Here is a 16,676-nt window from a genome sequence, read left to right on the forward strand (position 1 = left end):
ATTTCTGATGCTTAAACATCATTCCATCTGAAGCAAAGATATAAAACAATATATAATGTACATACTTTGAAGCCAATATTGGTACGTAATTAAAGGGTCTGTGTAAGGAAACTGTCTGCATCCCCAATCCTAAGAGGCTTCAAGAAGATTGAAAACTAAAACCGCATATGTACAACTGAATAGAAAACAGAGAATTAAGTATAAGTGTATATATATTATATGTGGATAGATAGATAGATAGATAGATAGATAGATAGATAGATAGATAGATAGATAGATAGATAGATATAGATATAGATAACACTTTGGTAATAAGACAAACTTGAGTTGAAATCCAGATACTACTGGCTGGGTTACCCAGGTAAGATATTTACTTCTTTAAGACTCTGTGACTCTGTTTTATAACAATAAAATGGGAAAATAATAAGATGTGATGATACAACGAAGTAATATATAAAGCATAATAGGGAAGAATTGTGTTGCTCTTTAACCCATACTTACACGTCAGACCATGGAAGAGAGAACTCCCCACTCTATCTCTCTCTCTCTACCCCTTACTTATGTCTCCCCGAGGGAAAGGCACTTATTGTTAATGCTGAAAGCTGACATACTTAGGGCCATGTTTTTACCAAGGGAAATAACACAACATTGAAAGGGAAATTCTCTTTCATGCTTTTTATGTTCTGCTGGTGACTTAGTGTATGGTCCTCCAAGCCCTGGCTGAGGACCTCTTCTTTAGACTCAATTCTACCTACTTGTGGGTTGTGATCTCAATTGGGGGTTGTAGAAAAGATCCCAAATCTACTTTTTTCCAGAGTCTTGATTTGCAATAGTTACTGGACCACTCATAAAGCTAATATTTGAACTCTTATTTGATTCCTTTTTCCAAATCTGTCAGCTAGAACCCAGAGGGGAGAATCTTTCAGAAAAGCATCCCTCTGATAACAGGGAACAAGAAATAGGTATTGTTGAAGGGCAGAAATCAATCCCTCAGGAGCATTCTGGGTTGAGTTGGGCAGAGATTATTGTCCTGGACAAGCACAGTGGGATGTAAAGTTGAGCTCCCTTCTAGGAGATTCCAAGAGTACTGAGCAGAGGGAACAAGAGAAAAGTTCTGGCCACAATGTGCTGAGCATAAAGAAAGAAGAAAAGATTCCATTCTGCAGAGATTCTGTGGGTTCCTGAAGTTCACAGCTAACACACTAAATATTGACTATGAGGCAGTAAAATGAAACTGACCCCCATTGGATCAATGACTTCCAGCTGGAGAGAATACCATCCCTGCATGGGCATTTGAAATGGGAGGGGGGATGCATTTTTTGATTGCCACAATGTCTGAAATGCACTCAACATCTAATGCTTAGGGGTTAGTGTCGCTAAATGTCCTGCAATGATCAGGACAGTCCTATACAAATAAAATCCCACCTTGAATGTCAATATGGTCCCACTGAGAAACAGCGTTAATCTGGAAGATGAGACAATTATGCATCCCTTCTTTCACTCTTACATAAACCGTTTTCCTAGCACCTTCATGTCATATCCTGAGTTGGAATCTATGGACTCGGTATTAGAAACACAGTCTACCATGAATTTTAAAGGATCCCAGTGGGTATTCCATGCATTCTCACCAACCCGCCAACACTGTCCTTTCTTTTGTTTTAATTTTCTTCTCCTGAGTATATGGTAACTGCCCAGGAAGCCACTTGCCACAATCACGGAGGAGGGTGACCTTCAGGATGATGTTGATTACTTGCCAATGATGTTGTGGTCCAGAGCTCTCAAAGCCTCAAACCCTCAAGAGACTATAACAGAAAAGAACTTTATGATTCTCACAGTACTGAGGCAACCCTGGGTTTCATGAGGAAGTAGGGAATAGTATCCTCTATTTTCCTTTTTGTGTTATACATTGCCACTTGTTCACCAAACAAGTGCTACGTGTCCCCCCTTTCTACATTCTACCCTGTGTAAATGTATGATATCTTGAGGCCACATAACAGTGGATCCCATACAGGAGGCTATAGGTATGCACATTTTGTATATGTTCTTAATTCCCAAAGCACGAGTTTCTCTCTCATCACATTCTGACAAGGAGGTGTTCCTCTGGAGAGTGTGGTTTATAATATCAGACTGCAGCTTGCAGCTGAAGCCAAATGAGGTGTCAGCTGTGTGTCGACAAAGCTTATATCACACACAAAGTACACCAATTTGTGCTACTCTAGAGATAATAACAGACAGATTACAGAAATAAGTAGGTATCTTTCTTTCATTATGTGCTGTGGGTGGATAAACTGTAAACAACATTTCTTTCATTGGAAAGTGGTAAATGCAACAGATGGGAAAATTTCAGTTAATAGTACAGTAGAAATCTTACATATGTGCACTTTGTTTGTAAATACAACTTTGCTCTGAATCAAGGCAATTTTTCTAAAAGAATGGGTGTGGGTGTGGTGGACATTACTAAGACTTATTATTATCCAATTCACCTCTCCTTAAAGGCACATGGAGGCTGTATTTCCTCACTCCCTATCTTAATAAGCAGGACCACGCGATTCGTGCGCTTATACATTACAGTGTGTGTGTGTTGCTTCTAGGACAGAGCACTTAGTTCCAGGTGGATAACATTCCAGCACTCTCTTCCTTGCCGCAGCAATCATGGAAGCATGTGTTGAGATGGAGCTGCCGTAGGGTCCATGTAGACCAGATTGCTGAGCAACACGTGGAAGATAATTGTCTCTGAGAGTTGTCCAAATCCATAGTAGAATTTGTGTTAATGAAAAATAGACTCTTGTTTTGTTAAGCCAATGAGATTTAGGTGTGGCTTCCACAGCATAAATTCCTAGCTAACACTGTGGGTGTGTTAATTGTATTAATGCTGTAAAATTACACACACATCTCTCTGACCTAAACAGAAATAATACATGCAATTTAATCTGGTACTCAATATTTTCCATAATCAGGCCCAAATCTACTTTCCCAATTTGTCTTCTTCCATTCTCCAACTGAAATTAGACACTTCTTGACCACATCTCACAATTTCTTACTTTTTGTGTGTCTACTTATGTTATTCCTTTTGATAAGCATGATTTCCCCTCTCTTTTCATATGTCAAATTACTACCTTTCTTTAAAGACCCAACTCATAGGCTAGCTCTTCCATGAATTCTTCCCTAACTCCGTTATTCTAAAATAATCTCTTTTTCTTTCAAATTTGCACATTTATTTCTTTTTACTTTCTTGTGTTCTTCCTCTGTTATAATTACTCATGCAAATGTTTAATCTCTCCTGTTGGTAATATCATGAGGGGCATTCAATTCTGATTCTCCACTGAATCCTCAACCATAAACATAGTGTCTTAAAATTATACTCACAATACACTTAATAAAATATCACTGATAATAATGCAGTAAGCTTTATCATAAAATTAATTTAGGCCACTTGGGGGGTGCTATCAAGAGCCAATACTTCTCTCAACCATTTTCTTACTTTTCCCAAAGAGGAGAGAGCCTTATCCTTAGCAGGCCATGTGTATTAATGTTTGGAGATGTTGGGCATTGAAAAGTCCTTCATATACATGAGAGCCGTCCCCTTCTTCTAACCCATGAAATAGTATCAAGAAATGGAGCAACATTCCTTCTCCAATAAGCACTTATGAACTGGGGGGTTTGTGACATTTCCGGATTGGTGGCCAGTAGCAAAAATATTGGGACTGGGGGAGATTAACACCAAGCAGCAAGCAGAAGGAGCAGTGGCATTAATATTCTATTGAGCACATAGAGTGTCCCAGAAACTGTGCTGTCATTTACCTATGTAATATTGTGTGTTCTTTCCAAGAACTGTAGAGAGATGGTATATGGTAGACAATATACAATAAGCTTAAGGCCAGAGTGTATGTGTTCGCATCCCAGCCCCACCACTAACTGTGATTTTGGACAAGGTACTAAACTTCTCTCTGCCCTAGTTTCCTAACTAAAAGGAGTGCTGCCTACCTCATAGGATTTTCATGATAATAAATGTGTTGGTAAATATAAAACACTTAGAACAGTGCCTATCACCTGAGATGTGCACAATAAATATGGCTTTAAAGAAAGAATGATATGGTTACTGTTATTATCCTCACTTCACAGATTAGGGTACTAAAGCATAAATATCATACTTATGTCCTGAAGATACATAGTTAATAAGTGGAAGAGTCAATATTTGAACCCAAGCCTTCTGGCTTCAGAGTCAATGTGCTTAAATACTCAGAATCACTGGGCCAAAATTGCAAGGAATATTTGTGTTGCATTTGGCTAGGTGGTGAGATAGTTAGCCAAAATAGCTTGTGAGGTTCCTTTCAACCTTGAGATTCTGTGATTCTATTTATAAATGTTCAAATTTAAAAGTAAGAAATGTTCCTAATAATTCAGGGCAGATTAAGTAAATGAGATAACCAGAATTATATTGTTATCTGATCTTTCTGTAGTTTAAATTTTCTTCTTTGTAGTCATTTTTTAGGGCCCTTTATTACAACCACATTTATCCAAGCCTCTCCTATAATACTATAGAGGTTAAAAATATGAGCACTATGGTTGCATGGATGATTCAGGGTGGAATGCTCACCTGGCATGCGGGAAACCCACCAGTCCTTGCACCCTCCCAAAGAATAAATAAATAAAATGTGCATGAAAGAAAAACTAAAATGCTTTAGAGTCAGGCATGAATTTGAATCATTGCTCTATCATGTATTTGCTGCATGACCTTGGGCAGGTTATTCAATCTTCTATCAGGTTAGCCTCTACTGGGTTCTTGCACCTTATAATTTTGGGGGCACTCTCTGTTCCCCACAAAAGTTTTGTACGTGATTTTTGCAACCATCACCCTTCCTCCAAAGCAACAACTGATTGGTTCAGATGTCCCCTGGACCAAATTAGAAAAATATCATTTCTTTCCTAGTAATTGGCAAATGGACTAAGAAATTTTAGCTTTTGGTCTCCTGAATGGAAATGATGTAAACTATTGAATTGTGATTGACAACTTTCTTTCCTATGACCTGGTGATTCAGAAGACACTAATGCTAAGTAGAAAAAAGAACAAATAAAACTGATGTAAAGAAAGGAACAGAGACAAAAGTCATTTTAAAAGTGCTACTCCATGGTTTCTGATTGTTCCAGAGCCCTGGGTACAATTCTGAAATTGGGTTTGGTAAGAAACTCCCCTTTTGCTAAAGTGAACTCTTGTGGTGCTCCTGCTGTTTGTACAAACAAGAGCCCTGGCTACATCAACACCCCAAGATCAGATTTCCCATCAGTCAAACAAAGAAAACAATATGTTCCTCAAAGAATCATTATTGAAATTAAATGAAATACCACATGTAAAGGACCCACAGTCCTTTGTGACAAGCATATACTTAACTTTTCAATAAATAGTAGCTCCTATCCTTTGTTAAATTGTGCTTGCTAATCATAATCACTATTATAATAATATTATTACCAATTGTACAACATACTTTTATTTTCTTCCATTTATTTAGTAGACATTTATGATCACATGCTGTGTGCCAGCGCTGTGCTCAGAATTGGCTATATGGTGAATAAGACGTAGTATTTACCATCCATGGGAACAATGGAGTAGAGGAGAAAGATGTATAGACCAGTAATTACAAATTAAGAGTGGTAGGTGCTAAAAATGCTGGTTTATTGAAGAAGACCCATTTGCCTGTGGATGTTGACAATAAATGGCTTCAGAGTCAGTCAAATTTGAACTGATCTTGAGGTTAGAAATGGAGCCATGAGGAAGATATTTGAAGCAAAACAACAAAACAAAACAAAAAAAGAAACAACAATGAAAAGAATAAGCAAAGACATGTAGGGATAAAATTTTTCAGAAGGTTTGAGAAACCACAGGTAACTCATGCAGCTAGTATATTAGGTGGAGAGAGAAGGAACGGAAGATGCAATTCAGGCTGACTCAAGGAGGTCATAATAAAGAATGTATATATTAGTCTAAGCAGGTAATGCTAATAGAAGGAAACGCAATATACTAAATTCTACTCTAAAACACTTTACATCTAACTCATTTTATCCTTTCATGACAGTAAATGTTAGTATTAGCCAGGAGGAAATAAAGTTAGAGAAAGACAAAGTAGCATGGCTGACATACCACACAATACTAAGTGCAAAGCCTGGCTCTGTACCCCTCAGTCACTATGCTATAATATTTTGCATTTACAAACCATGACATCATTTTAAGGAGGAAGTAACCTGACCATAGTTACATTCTGTTAGCTTTTCCTTGCTCATCTTTTTATCTTCAATCCTTTATTAGTCATAAAGACCATTGGCTTGGACTCTGTGTGATTCTTGAAGGGTGGGGAGGGGTTTACTACTCCATATTCTTCACAATACAGCTCAGCTTAAAGTCAATATGTGCCCCTGTCCACCCTCTATTTGGACAGAGACTTCTCTGCAAAATGTTTCACTTTGATAGTTCTATGACTGAGCGCTTCAAAAGAGCATTTATTTATTGCTTCCTGTTTAGTGAATTCATTATACTTTGTCTTTGGGCAAAGATAAAACATTTTTCTTCCCTCTTCCTTACTTTGTTTGATGGGGAATGTAAAACCATGAAGGTTTAGGAGAGGACATTCTTTGGTCCCCTTATTACAGCTGTTCATCTTTCTTAGGAGGGAAAGAGAGAGAGAGAGAGCTGATTCTATTGAATGGAGATGTTTCTATGGAATCTTTCTCTAGTGACTCATAATCTGAAGCTGTTGAATCTAAGGAAGGCAGTTTTAGCCACAGTATTTAATCTTATAGAGACATTTATTGCATAGCTTTTTGTTTTGCCTTGTTTAATATAAACCACTGGGGAGATGTTCTGCAGTTCTAGCATTTCATGAGGCAGAGTGTGAAGCAGAAAATCTCATATAAGAAAGGGCCATCCCTCTTAAAAATTCTGTCAAATAATCTGCATTCTGGAAGAGACATAGAGCCTTAAATTAATGACAATACAAACATGAGAATAATAGTAATAATAATAATTATTATAATTATAATTATGGAAAACCAACATCCACAGAATCAATGTAGAATAGTGACTGTGAAGGCTACTTCTGGAATCTCAAAGGCTGGATTTTTATTGCAGCTCTGAGTCTTCATACCTGTGTACCCTTGAACAAATTATTTATCCTTTCTAAACTTTGGGTTCCTCATCTCTATAATGGGGCTATTAATGGCCCTTTTTCATAAGATTGTGGTGAAGATTAAATGAGATACTAAATGAAAACTTCTTAGCACAGTGTATGGCACATAGTGCATATTCACAAAATATTAGCTGCTATTGTTTTAAACAAAAATACATTTTATTGGAAGCCTATTACATGTCAGAGGGTCTAAAAATATTATGTCTAATCCTGAAAGCAATCAGACAAGTTAACTATTGTCTCCATCTTACAGATAAGAGAGTTAAACTAAGGTCCCTTGGCTAGTGAAGGGTAAAGCAAATGTTTTCTTGAGTCTGAAAATTTATCAAATTTCATGCGAATACCTCCAAACTGGTAGAAGAGGAGACCAATGGAAAGCTTCCCTCCAATGTTTCAAGTTGGGATTTATAAACCACAGCCTTAGTGGACTATCTGATTTGGTCAAAATCAATTTATTTCTTCAAGTTTTATCGCAGAATTTGCAACAGAATTCAAATACCATTCAATCAATGAACTGTATCCTACATATAATTTTTTCTTAAATACATAACAGTTCACGAATTTGCATGTTATTCCTGCACAGGGGTCATGCTAATCCCTGTATCATTCCAATTTTAGCATATGTGCTGTCAAAGCCAGCACCTATATGTAAATTTTAACAGCCTAAAGTTTGAGTCTCTGTATTTGTCAGAACTCTTTGGGTAAAGAGTAATAAAGTCCATATCAAAAATATCTTAAGCAAAAGGGGAATTTATTGACTCCTGTGTTTAAGAAGTCCAGAAACTAGAATCAAGTATGCTTCCAGACCCTTTGCTCTCCTTCCCATCCCTCCAGTGTCTCCATTTTCAACTTTGTTTCTCTCTGTTGGCAGGCTTCCTCCTTTATTCTGAAAAAAGAAAAAAAAAATGTTATGTGTTGGTAAAAAAAAACTCAATATCTTATCATCACAATTTAATAATTCATTTTTTACAGCCAATATTTATGTATTGGTCACAAATAAGAGCACTCACCGTTTGACTTCCTTAAGTTATGGAGTATAACCAGTTCTGTAAGAGGTGGGATGGTAGTGACACTTTGATTGACAGTTCCCAAAAGAGGACCTTAGAAGGGAAAAGGGGTTCCCAAAGGAAAGTTTTCTGTTCAAAGAAAGGAAGAATGGAAAAGTGTGCTAAGTAGACAAAACTCCAATAAGAAAGTACCACATTCAGTCTTTTCAGAAATAAATGTTAGTGTTTAATTTTTGTTCTATTTTCCTTCATTCACTTATTCAAAAGATTTTTGTGGAACATTTACTATATTTTAGACCCTGTGCTGAATGATTAAGAAACACAGAGAAGGAAAAGAGAACAAAATCCTTCAATAGCATTGTAGATTAGTTTTCTATGGCTGCTGTAACAAATTATCACAAATTTGATGGTTTAGAACAACACAGATTTATTATTTTACCATTCTGGAGGTCAGAAGTCTGAAATCAATTTCACTGAGCTAAAGTCAAGGTGTCTTTCCAAGGGCTCTGAGGAAAATCTGCTTTCTTGCCTCTTGCAGCTTCTGGAGGCTGATGGTATGCCTTGGTTCCTGCTTCCTTCCTTGAATCTCTCCAACTACTTGCTTCCATCGTCACATCTTCTACTTCCTCTATAGTTAAATTTCTCTCTGTCTTCCTCTTATAAGACACTAGTGATTACACTCAGGTCCCATCCAGAAAATCCAGGATAATCTTCCCATTGCCAGATCCTAAACTTAATCATACTGGCAAAGTCCCTACAGCCATATAAGGTAACATTCACCTGTGCTGGAGATTAGAATGTTAATCTCTTGAGGTGTCATTTTTCAGCCTAACACAAGCATAGCAAAGGAAAATGTGAAAACCCAAGCCAAAAATGAACATTCTTGAAAGCTAAAAAAAAGAAACCACAAATTATACAGAGAATAAAGAAAATACTTCCAGCTTCTGGGATCTGGTTTGGCTTCTTGAAAGATAATGACGATATATAATGATGATAGCACACATTTATATGGCTTATTACGTGTCACGCATTGTTCTAAGAGCTCTACCTGTAAAAACTCACTTAATCCCCACATAAGGTCATTTTTATTTTATAGAAGGGGAAACTGAGGCACAAATATGCTGAGTGACTCGCCAAGATCACATCGCACCAGCAGCTCTAGGATTTGAAACTAAGGTGTCTGACTTCCAAGTGCAATGCACACTCCTGACCATTTGAAATGGAATTTAAAGATTGGATAAATAGGCTAACACAGTGGGGAATTTTAAGAACAAAGAAAATACAATGAACAAAGGCACAGAGGCAGGGAAATGAAGGGAGGATTCAGGCCAGTGAGTAGACTGAGTCAGATAGAGCATAGCTAACCTGGGAGTAGTGGAAATTCAAGCTAGAGACTTAGTTTGAAGCCAGAGGTTAGAAGACCTTGAAACCATTGACATCCTGCATAGTGGGTCGGGAGCCCCTAGAGACATTTGACAGAAGAAGGAAGAAGAAGACTTCCCAAGGTCTGATACGCACCACTGTGAAGGCTGGACTGCAGAAGTGAGAAAAGAGCTGCTCCTTAGCCCATAGCACATTGTTTATCACGGAATGTGTCCATGTGTCTTGCCTACCAGATAACGAGGCTTTGGAGGGCAGCTGAGTGTCTTATCCCGCTCTTGTTCATTTACCAGTAACAATACAGTAAACTACATAGTGAAGCTAAAAGTACCGGAAGCAAGGACTATGGGTGCTGGAACTGCTTTGCTGCTGCTGGTGGAAATAATAATACCATTTTGTAGACAATTTAAAGTGTCTTTACCCACACATACTGAAGCTTAGTAGTATAATAATAATTTAAAAAGTACCTGGGAATTTGGGCTGTGCACATCTGTATTCAAATCTTGGCCCTGCCTCTTGTCTTGAATAAATTTTCAACAGCCTAAGTCTTGATTTCTTCATCTTGAAAATAGTAACAAAATCATCTTATGATAATCTAGTTCAAATAAGGGAGCCTCTTTAAAGGATCTAGCAGATGGATATCACTCCAATCTACTTATAATTTTTATTAAATATTCTTATTTGATTCTGTCATCCACTTATAGATCTGTGTTATTCCCCCCCCCCCCATTTTACAGATGAGAAAACTGAATCTCAGTGATAAAGAAGGGATTATGAAAGTCATCAAAGTCATACGATGAAGGAGCTTGGATTTGAACTGGCGGTGTCAAATTCCAAATGGTGTGCAAATCTCACAAAGCACAATAAAGCTTAAGATCGGGATAAGCTTGATCACGCAGGTGAGAGCGATGGGCTTCCAGACAGTTGCCTCCCAGCTCCTGAAAATGCGCCAAGGCACAGGTTTGAGAACTCCATGGCTCTGCTAGCAGCCACGCGGTGGGCAAGGGGCCAAGGAAGCCCCGCCTGCCTCCCAGAGGTGGATGAAAACCTGGTCTCCACCCAGCAACAGTCCTCTGCGTCCTTAACGACCAGGGCGGGAACAGCTTCCGCCCATTACTCATATCCTGTGATTGGCTCGACTCCCGGACTTCAGTCCCTCGCCCCTTACCCGCAGGTCCCGTGTGTCCTGTTTCCCTGGGAGAAGACCGATCCATCGCACACCTCCGAGCTGCCTGGGTGGGAGAAACGCCGTCTAAGCGGTAAGGCCACCCTCTCTGCTCTTTACCGGGAAAGGTGTCAGGACTGACACGCAGCAGCTGGACAGGGAGGGGGCTTGACTATCATAAATTGTGGTCCTTGACATTTCCAGACTGCTTCAAAGAGGTGTCGGGTCCTGCCGAATGGCGCTTCCCTCGCAGAGCCGTCTTAGGGCTGACCACACACTAAGTGTAGTTGGGGTTTGGGGAAGGACAGTGGTCTAGCTTCCAGACCGCAGTAGTGGAAACAGCTCTGCCAGTATCAGATAGCACAGCCTCTCTGAGCCTAGGTTCCCCAGTCTGTACAGGGAGCCCTTGGATTAGACTGATTTCTAAAGACCTTCTGATCTCGGAGAGGCCCTGAAAGGGAATGGCCAGCCTCTGGCCAGGTTTACAGAATTTCTAAGTTTCTGTTGGCAGCAGACCTGTTCAAACACTCAGTTTATCTGGTTCGGGATCTCAATTTCAGATTCGTTGGATTGTTGCAGAAACAGAAGAGGGATAACCACGAAAACCCCACTTCCCAGTGTTCAGTACTACTTTGGCCTCGTCATCCCAATCATTTATTCTAAAACCCTGAGAGCAGAACTGGAATTATCCTGTTTGAAAAATGATGAAACTGAGGATCAGAGCTGAATATGGATTGCTCACATGTCCCACTAAAGCGCTGATTTCCTCTTAGCTCTTGCAAGTTACGATGTGATGTTTTGTAGCACAGGAAGTCAGACTCTCTTAATGGTTCAGTGCATGGGTTTTCAAACATTTTAAGGATGTTTCTTGACTCTGCTAATTCCCAGCTTTGAGATGTTCGGTTACATCACTGCATTATGCTTGTCCCCTCAACTGAAAAACAAGAATAATAGCAAATAATATCTTCACCTGCCTTTACTGAAAGTGTTGAGTGAGATAATGTAGGTAAAGTGCTGGGAGCACTGCTTGGTCCTTGTATTATTACTATTGTTATTATTGCTGAGATAGTTACTGCAGTCTCCTAGTAGAAAACCAAGAGGAGTGACTTCTTTATTCTCCACCCCTGAGACAGAAGTACCATGCCTTTAGTTTGGAAAACTTCCCACGGATCAGATGCAATGCCTGAGACGGTGGTAAAAATCATTGGAAGTAAACACTTTCGATATCTTGTGGAGAAGCCAAAGATGTAAGTTCACCATTTGAAAAATATCTTTCTGCTTGAATAGTAATGAAGTTGTTGTTGTTTTTTAAACTCAGAAATTTAAATATGCCATCCATGGAATATTAAGTCATTAGGATGTAACGGTAGGAGTAAAATAATGTTGATAACTTCCATGCACACTGTTTTCTTGATATTTTTCATCTTATAATTCCCCATACTCCTTAATTACTTCAGCTAATTTTACAAATAGATGGGAAATATGAGCGTTGCAACATTTATAAATATTAATGGAGTATTGCTGCTTCTCCTCATCAGGTTTGTAATCTACCACGGGTAGTAATTTCTTTGGAGGATAGGAGGATTGTTAGACAATTTGCTCTGAATAAGAGAAGTGAGATTAATAATGAATCATGAAGTATAAGATTTTCGCTTTCTCTTGTTCACTTTCGATATTCTCCTAAGCAGCAGTTTCTCAGAGTATCGCTAAGCAGTCTTTCTTCCCTTTCAAACTCATCGTAAGTTATGCTTGAGGGAGACCACTCACATCTACAAAAGCCACTAGATGTTTGGCACAAAGGTTATGACTAGCTCTTCCTTCCAGAGTTTTGGGGTTCACAAAAGCAAAGACGGTACTAGACCCACCTTGCATACACTAGGCATTCCATAAATATTAGCTAGTCAATAGTCGCCTTTCTCTTCCAAGATTATTTCCCTAGCTCCTTCTATTTCAGAAACCCACCGACCTAACAAATAGCAAACAAGAAAGGACCTGATATCATTGAACGCAGGTGCATAAAGCAGGGGTTACTAAACCTATTGTCAAAATAGTCTGGGAAGACCTTAAAACTAAAAATTTGGAGTCTAACCTCTGAATAGAATCACTGAGGATGAAGTAATCAGAACCACTGTTTAACAGAGTATAGACTTTAGAAGGACAAATTGGTTTCATCTCCCTACCAGCAGTAGGGTCAGCTCAAAGAGATTCCAAATCAAGTGCTACAGTTATTTAGTAATATCTGCTATGGCACAGGATGTGAGCTTTGCAGCACGTGAGATATAACACGTGGGATCCCTACAGAACTGAGATATGAGTTTGATGGCCTTTTGTTATTTTGAAATTTAATTACCATTTCAGACCTCAGTTTCTACACCTGTAAAGTGGGAATAAAACAACACCTATCTACTAGGGATATTATGAGGATCAATTGAGAAAAAGTATGCAAAGCACCTTTCCAATGCCTCATATATTCAATGTATTTGATAAATGATTCTATTATTATTGAAGCATACATTTCAAAAGATATAAGATATTTAATGAAAAGTCAAATTCTATGAAATGCTTGCCATCCCTTTTATATTCTTTGCCTTAGAGGCAGTTCATTTCTGTTTTGTAGATGAGGAAACTAAGACGCTGTGATGGGGTAAGTGATTATTTTAAGATCTAGCAAATCCCTGTGACTTTCAGGAAAGGTAAATAGTGTTATTTTGGATGCCACACTCAGTTCTCTTTCTATCTGGAAGGCTACATTACTATTCTATTATTTTACTCTTTCCTACATAGCCCCTTTTATATCAAGACTTTCCATTTGTCAGGGATATCAGAATTTAATATGTTCATAACAGAGAGGTGGAAGGGAGTCAAGAGGACCTTGTCCTTTTAACAGAGGGGAAAATTTCCTTTATCTTATAAAAAGGTGCTTCTTTTTCTTTTCTTTTTCATATTTCAGGAACCAAGACATAAAAAAAGTACACGACATCAGCTACTTTAATTGTTAAATAATAATCACAGTTATGTTTCCTCTGTGACAGTATAAGAAAAACAGCATTTTAAATATATTAAGACAGATTTTTTTGTTTTTATTTCTGTGTGTGTGAAATAGATGTTGCCACTGTTGGAATGAATAGGACAATTAAAATGTTTTATTAAAATATTCTTGGATGACTCAAAAATAAATAATTCTCAAAAGGCTTCTTGACACTTGGCTATGGAGAGATCTACCACTACAGTGTCCCAAAATCTATCTCCTCCAATCATTTAAGTCATCACTATTCCCTTAGGCCAGAGTTAATTTAAATCATTTGATCCTAGTAGTAAAGATCTAGGTAAGAAACATAAATAAGTAAATGCTCAAAAAACAGAAGAAACCTCTTAAAGAGCAATCTGACTTCAAAAGAAAATAAATTAACAATGAATAATTTATTTTCTATGGAAATCATGTTTAGTTCAGATTCCCTAAAAGATGTGCTGAAAAGATGGAAGTAGTTGTAGATAAATTAAGATAAAAGGAAAAATATATATATATGTGTGTGTATAAAATCTAAAAGTAAGCCATGCTGTTTCTACTAACCAAAGCTGAATCAGAAGAACAAGAAAGGATTACCTGCTTGGAACAGGTATAAAACATAAAGTATGCCAGAACTGAAAATGACCTTAAAGGTGTAGACCAGCCTCTCTATTCACAGATGAGTTAAGGTAACTGAAGCCACAATGGACTTAAAATGAGCTGCTGAGAAGTGCAAGTGTAGTTCAGTCGTAGCATTCTTGCCTGCCATGTGGGAGACCCGGATTCAATTCCTGGTCCATGCACTTCCCAAAACAAACAAACAAGAAAGCAAACAAAACACCAACCAAACAAAAATTCTGCAAATGATGATGCAATATGGGGATGCTCACATGGTAAAAGAATGAAATGCGACCCCTGCTATACAGCACACACACACACAAAAAAGAGCTACTGAAGTTCCCAGCAAATTACTTCTAAGATTAGAATCAAGCTCTCCCTCCATCTTTCCTTGTTTAGATGTAAAATTGTTGGCAAGTAATGGAAAAATCCTCAACACCTACTTGGCATACTTATTTTTCACAAAGAAGATTAATCCACAGGCTACAAAAAATGAAGCAAGTTTGTGCCATCATCATTTTCCTCCTAGATCATTTCCACAGCCTTTCAGTCCAGCTCCCTGTCTCTAATCTTCTTATTCTCCAGTCCCTCTCTAAAGCCTTGCTCCTCAAAGTGCAGTCAGTGAATCACCAGTATCATCCTTGCTTGGGAGCATGTTAGAAATGCAGCATCTCAGACCTCAACCCAGACATACATGGTCAGAATCTGCATTTTAGCTGGATCCCCAGGTGATTCGTATGTGCATTATGGTTTGAGAAGCCCATAGTGCAGCCAGCATGATCTTTTCAAAAGGCAAACTTGATCATGTCCCACCACAAAGCACACCAGATTTGCCTGTTCAGCCTATGAGCTCCTGTAGCATCCTTAGGGATTATTATACTCTGTGATGATTTCCTATGCATTTGTCTGTCACTCCCATTGATCTGTAAATTTTATGTGCGCAATTATATCCTCTGCACCATGTGCAAAGTCTTATACATGTACAGAGCCTAATAAATGAATTAGGGCATCACAATACAAATAGAAGAAAAGATCCAGAAAGGTAATATTTGGTTGTTTCAAATAAATCCAAGTCTAAAGGCCCATGCTGTTAAAATAGCATGCAGATGTTATTGCAGAACCCTAATGAGTAATCTTTGATAGCTCATGGCAAAGACGGATGTGCCAGGTGACACATTTTCAAAAAGGAGTTACAAGTGGGCAATAAAATCACAGAACCAGAAGCTGATGGACAATCTCTATCAAAATTGCAGGCCAATGGATTAAATGTATTCATTGTGAAAACTTGAAAAAAGAAAGTGATGATCACTAAAAGTTGCCATGTATTGACTAAAGACAGATTTTGCCAAACTTTCCATTCCATTTATTGATGGGGTTACCACAGCTTTAAATGAAGGGAATGATAAAGACATAGAATTTGTTGATTTCAGAGAGTTATTTGGCACATTTTTCTCACAAAAGTCCTGAAATATGGCAGAGAATTGTGGACTGGGTAATATTAAGACAGGTGAGCTTTTGTTGGTTAGCCATTACAAAAAGAATCGTGGTAAACAGTTGATAAAAATACTAAGTGGAGGGTGATGTGAGAAAATTTGTTGGTCATCCTGTTCTTATTCATGTTTTTTTTTTAATCCACAATTGAAAGAAGTTACAAAACATATTTAGTAAACATGTATGTGACTGAATACTAGGAAGCCTTGCAGGAAAATGGGCTAAGACCATGTTCTAGTTTGCTAGCTGCCGGAATGCAACACACCAGAGACGGATTGGCTTTTAATAAAAGGGGATTTATTTTGTTGGTTCTTCAGAGGAAATGCAGCTAACTTTCCACTGAGGTTCTTTCTTATGTGGAAGGCACAGGATGGTCTCTGCTGGTCTTCTCTCCAGGCCCCTGGGTTCCGACAACTTTCCCCGGGGTGACTTCTTTCTGCATCTCCAAAGGCCTGGGCTGAGCTGCAAGTGCTGAGATGAGGAATGCCGAGCTGCTTAGCTGTGCTACATTGCGGTCTCTCATTTAAGCACCAGCCAATTAAGTCAGACGTCACTCATTGCAGCAGACATGCCTCCTAGCTGACTGCAGATGTAATTAGCAACAGATGAGGTTCACGTACCATTGGCTTATGTCCGCAGCAACAAGACTAGGTATGCTCACCTGGCCAAGTTGACAACTGACTCTAACTAACACAGACCAACAAAATAAAATTCAACAGAGTATATGCAATGTCTGTCTTTAGACAAGAATATATGTAGTATCTTTACATACAAATTATATGTAAATTGTTATAAAGAATAAATGGTTTGGCTTTACTTGTGTTCAGGTT

At 38.3% G+C, this 16,676-nt stretch overlaps 1 protein-coding gene and 1 non-coding gene across 2 annotated transcripts in view; one reads left to right on the forward strand and one right to left on the reverse strand.

Moving 5' to 3' along the window:
- Positions 1–7,716: 7,716 nt before the first annotated feature.
- Positions 7,717–7,820, reverse strand: LOC143675307 (U6 spliceosomal RNA). Its single transcript, XR_013171540.1, has one exon. It is a non-coding gene; the product is annotated as a U6 spliceosomal RNA (small nuclear RNA).
- Positions 7,821–10,736: 2,916 nt separating this feature from the next.
- C2H1orf87 (chromosome 2 C1orf87 homolog) overlaps positions 10,737–16,676 on the forward strand; it is an 80,676-nt gene continuing 74,736 nt past the window's right edge. Inside the window, exons 1-2 of the mRNA XM_077149472.1 lie at positions 10,737–10,824; positions 11,864–11,977. Of these exons, the coding sequence (XP_077005587.1) occupies positions 11,871–11,977 (107 nt within the window). The 5' untranslated portion in view covers positions 10,737–10,824; positions 11,864–11,870. The remainder of the gene's footprint in view (positions 10,825–11,863; positions 11,978–16,676) is intronic.

This window comes from Tamandua tetradactyla, chromosome 2 (genome assembly GCF_023851605.1).
Source record: "Tamandua tetradactyla isolate mTamTet1 chromosome 2, mTamTet1.pri, whole genome shotgun sequence".
Taxonomy (NCBI): Eukaryota; Metazoa; Chordata; class Mammalia; order Pilosa; family Myrmecophagidae; genus Tamandua; species Tamandua tetradactyla.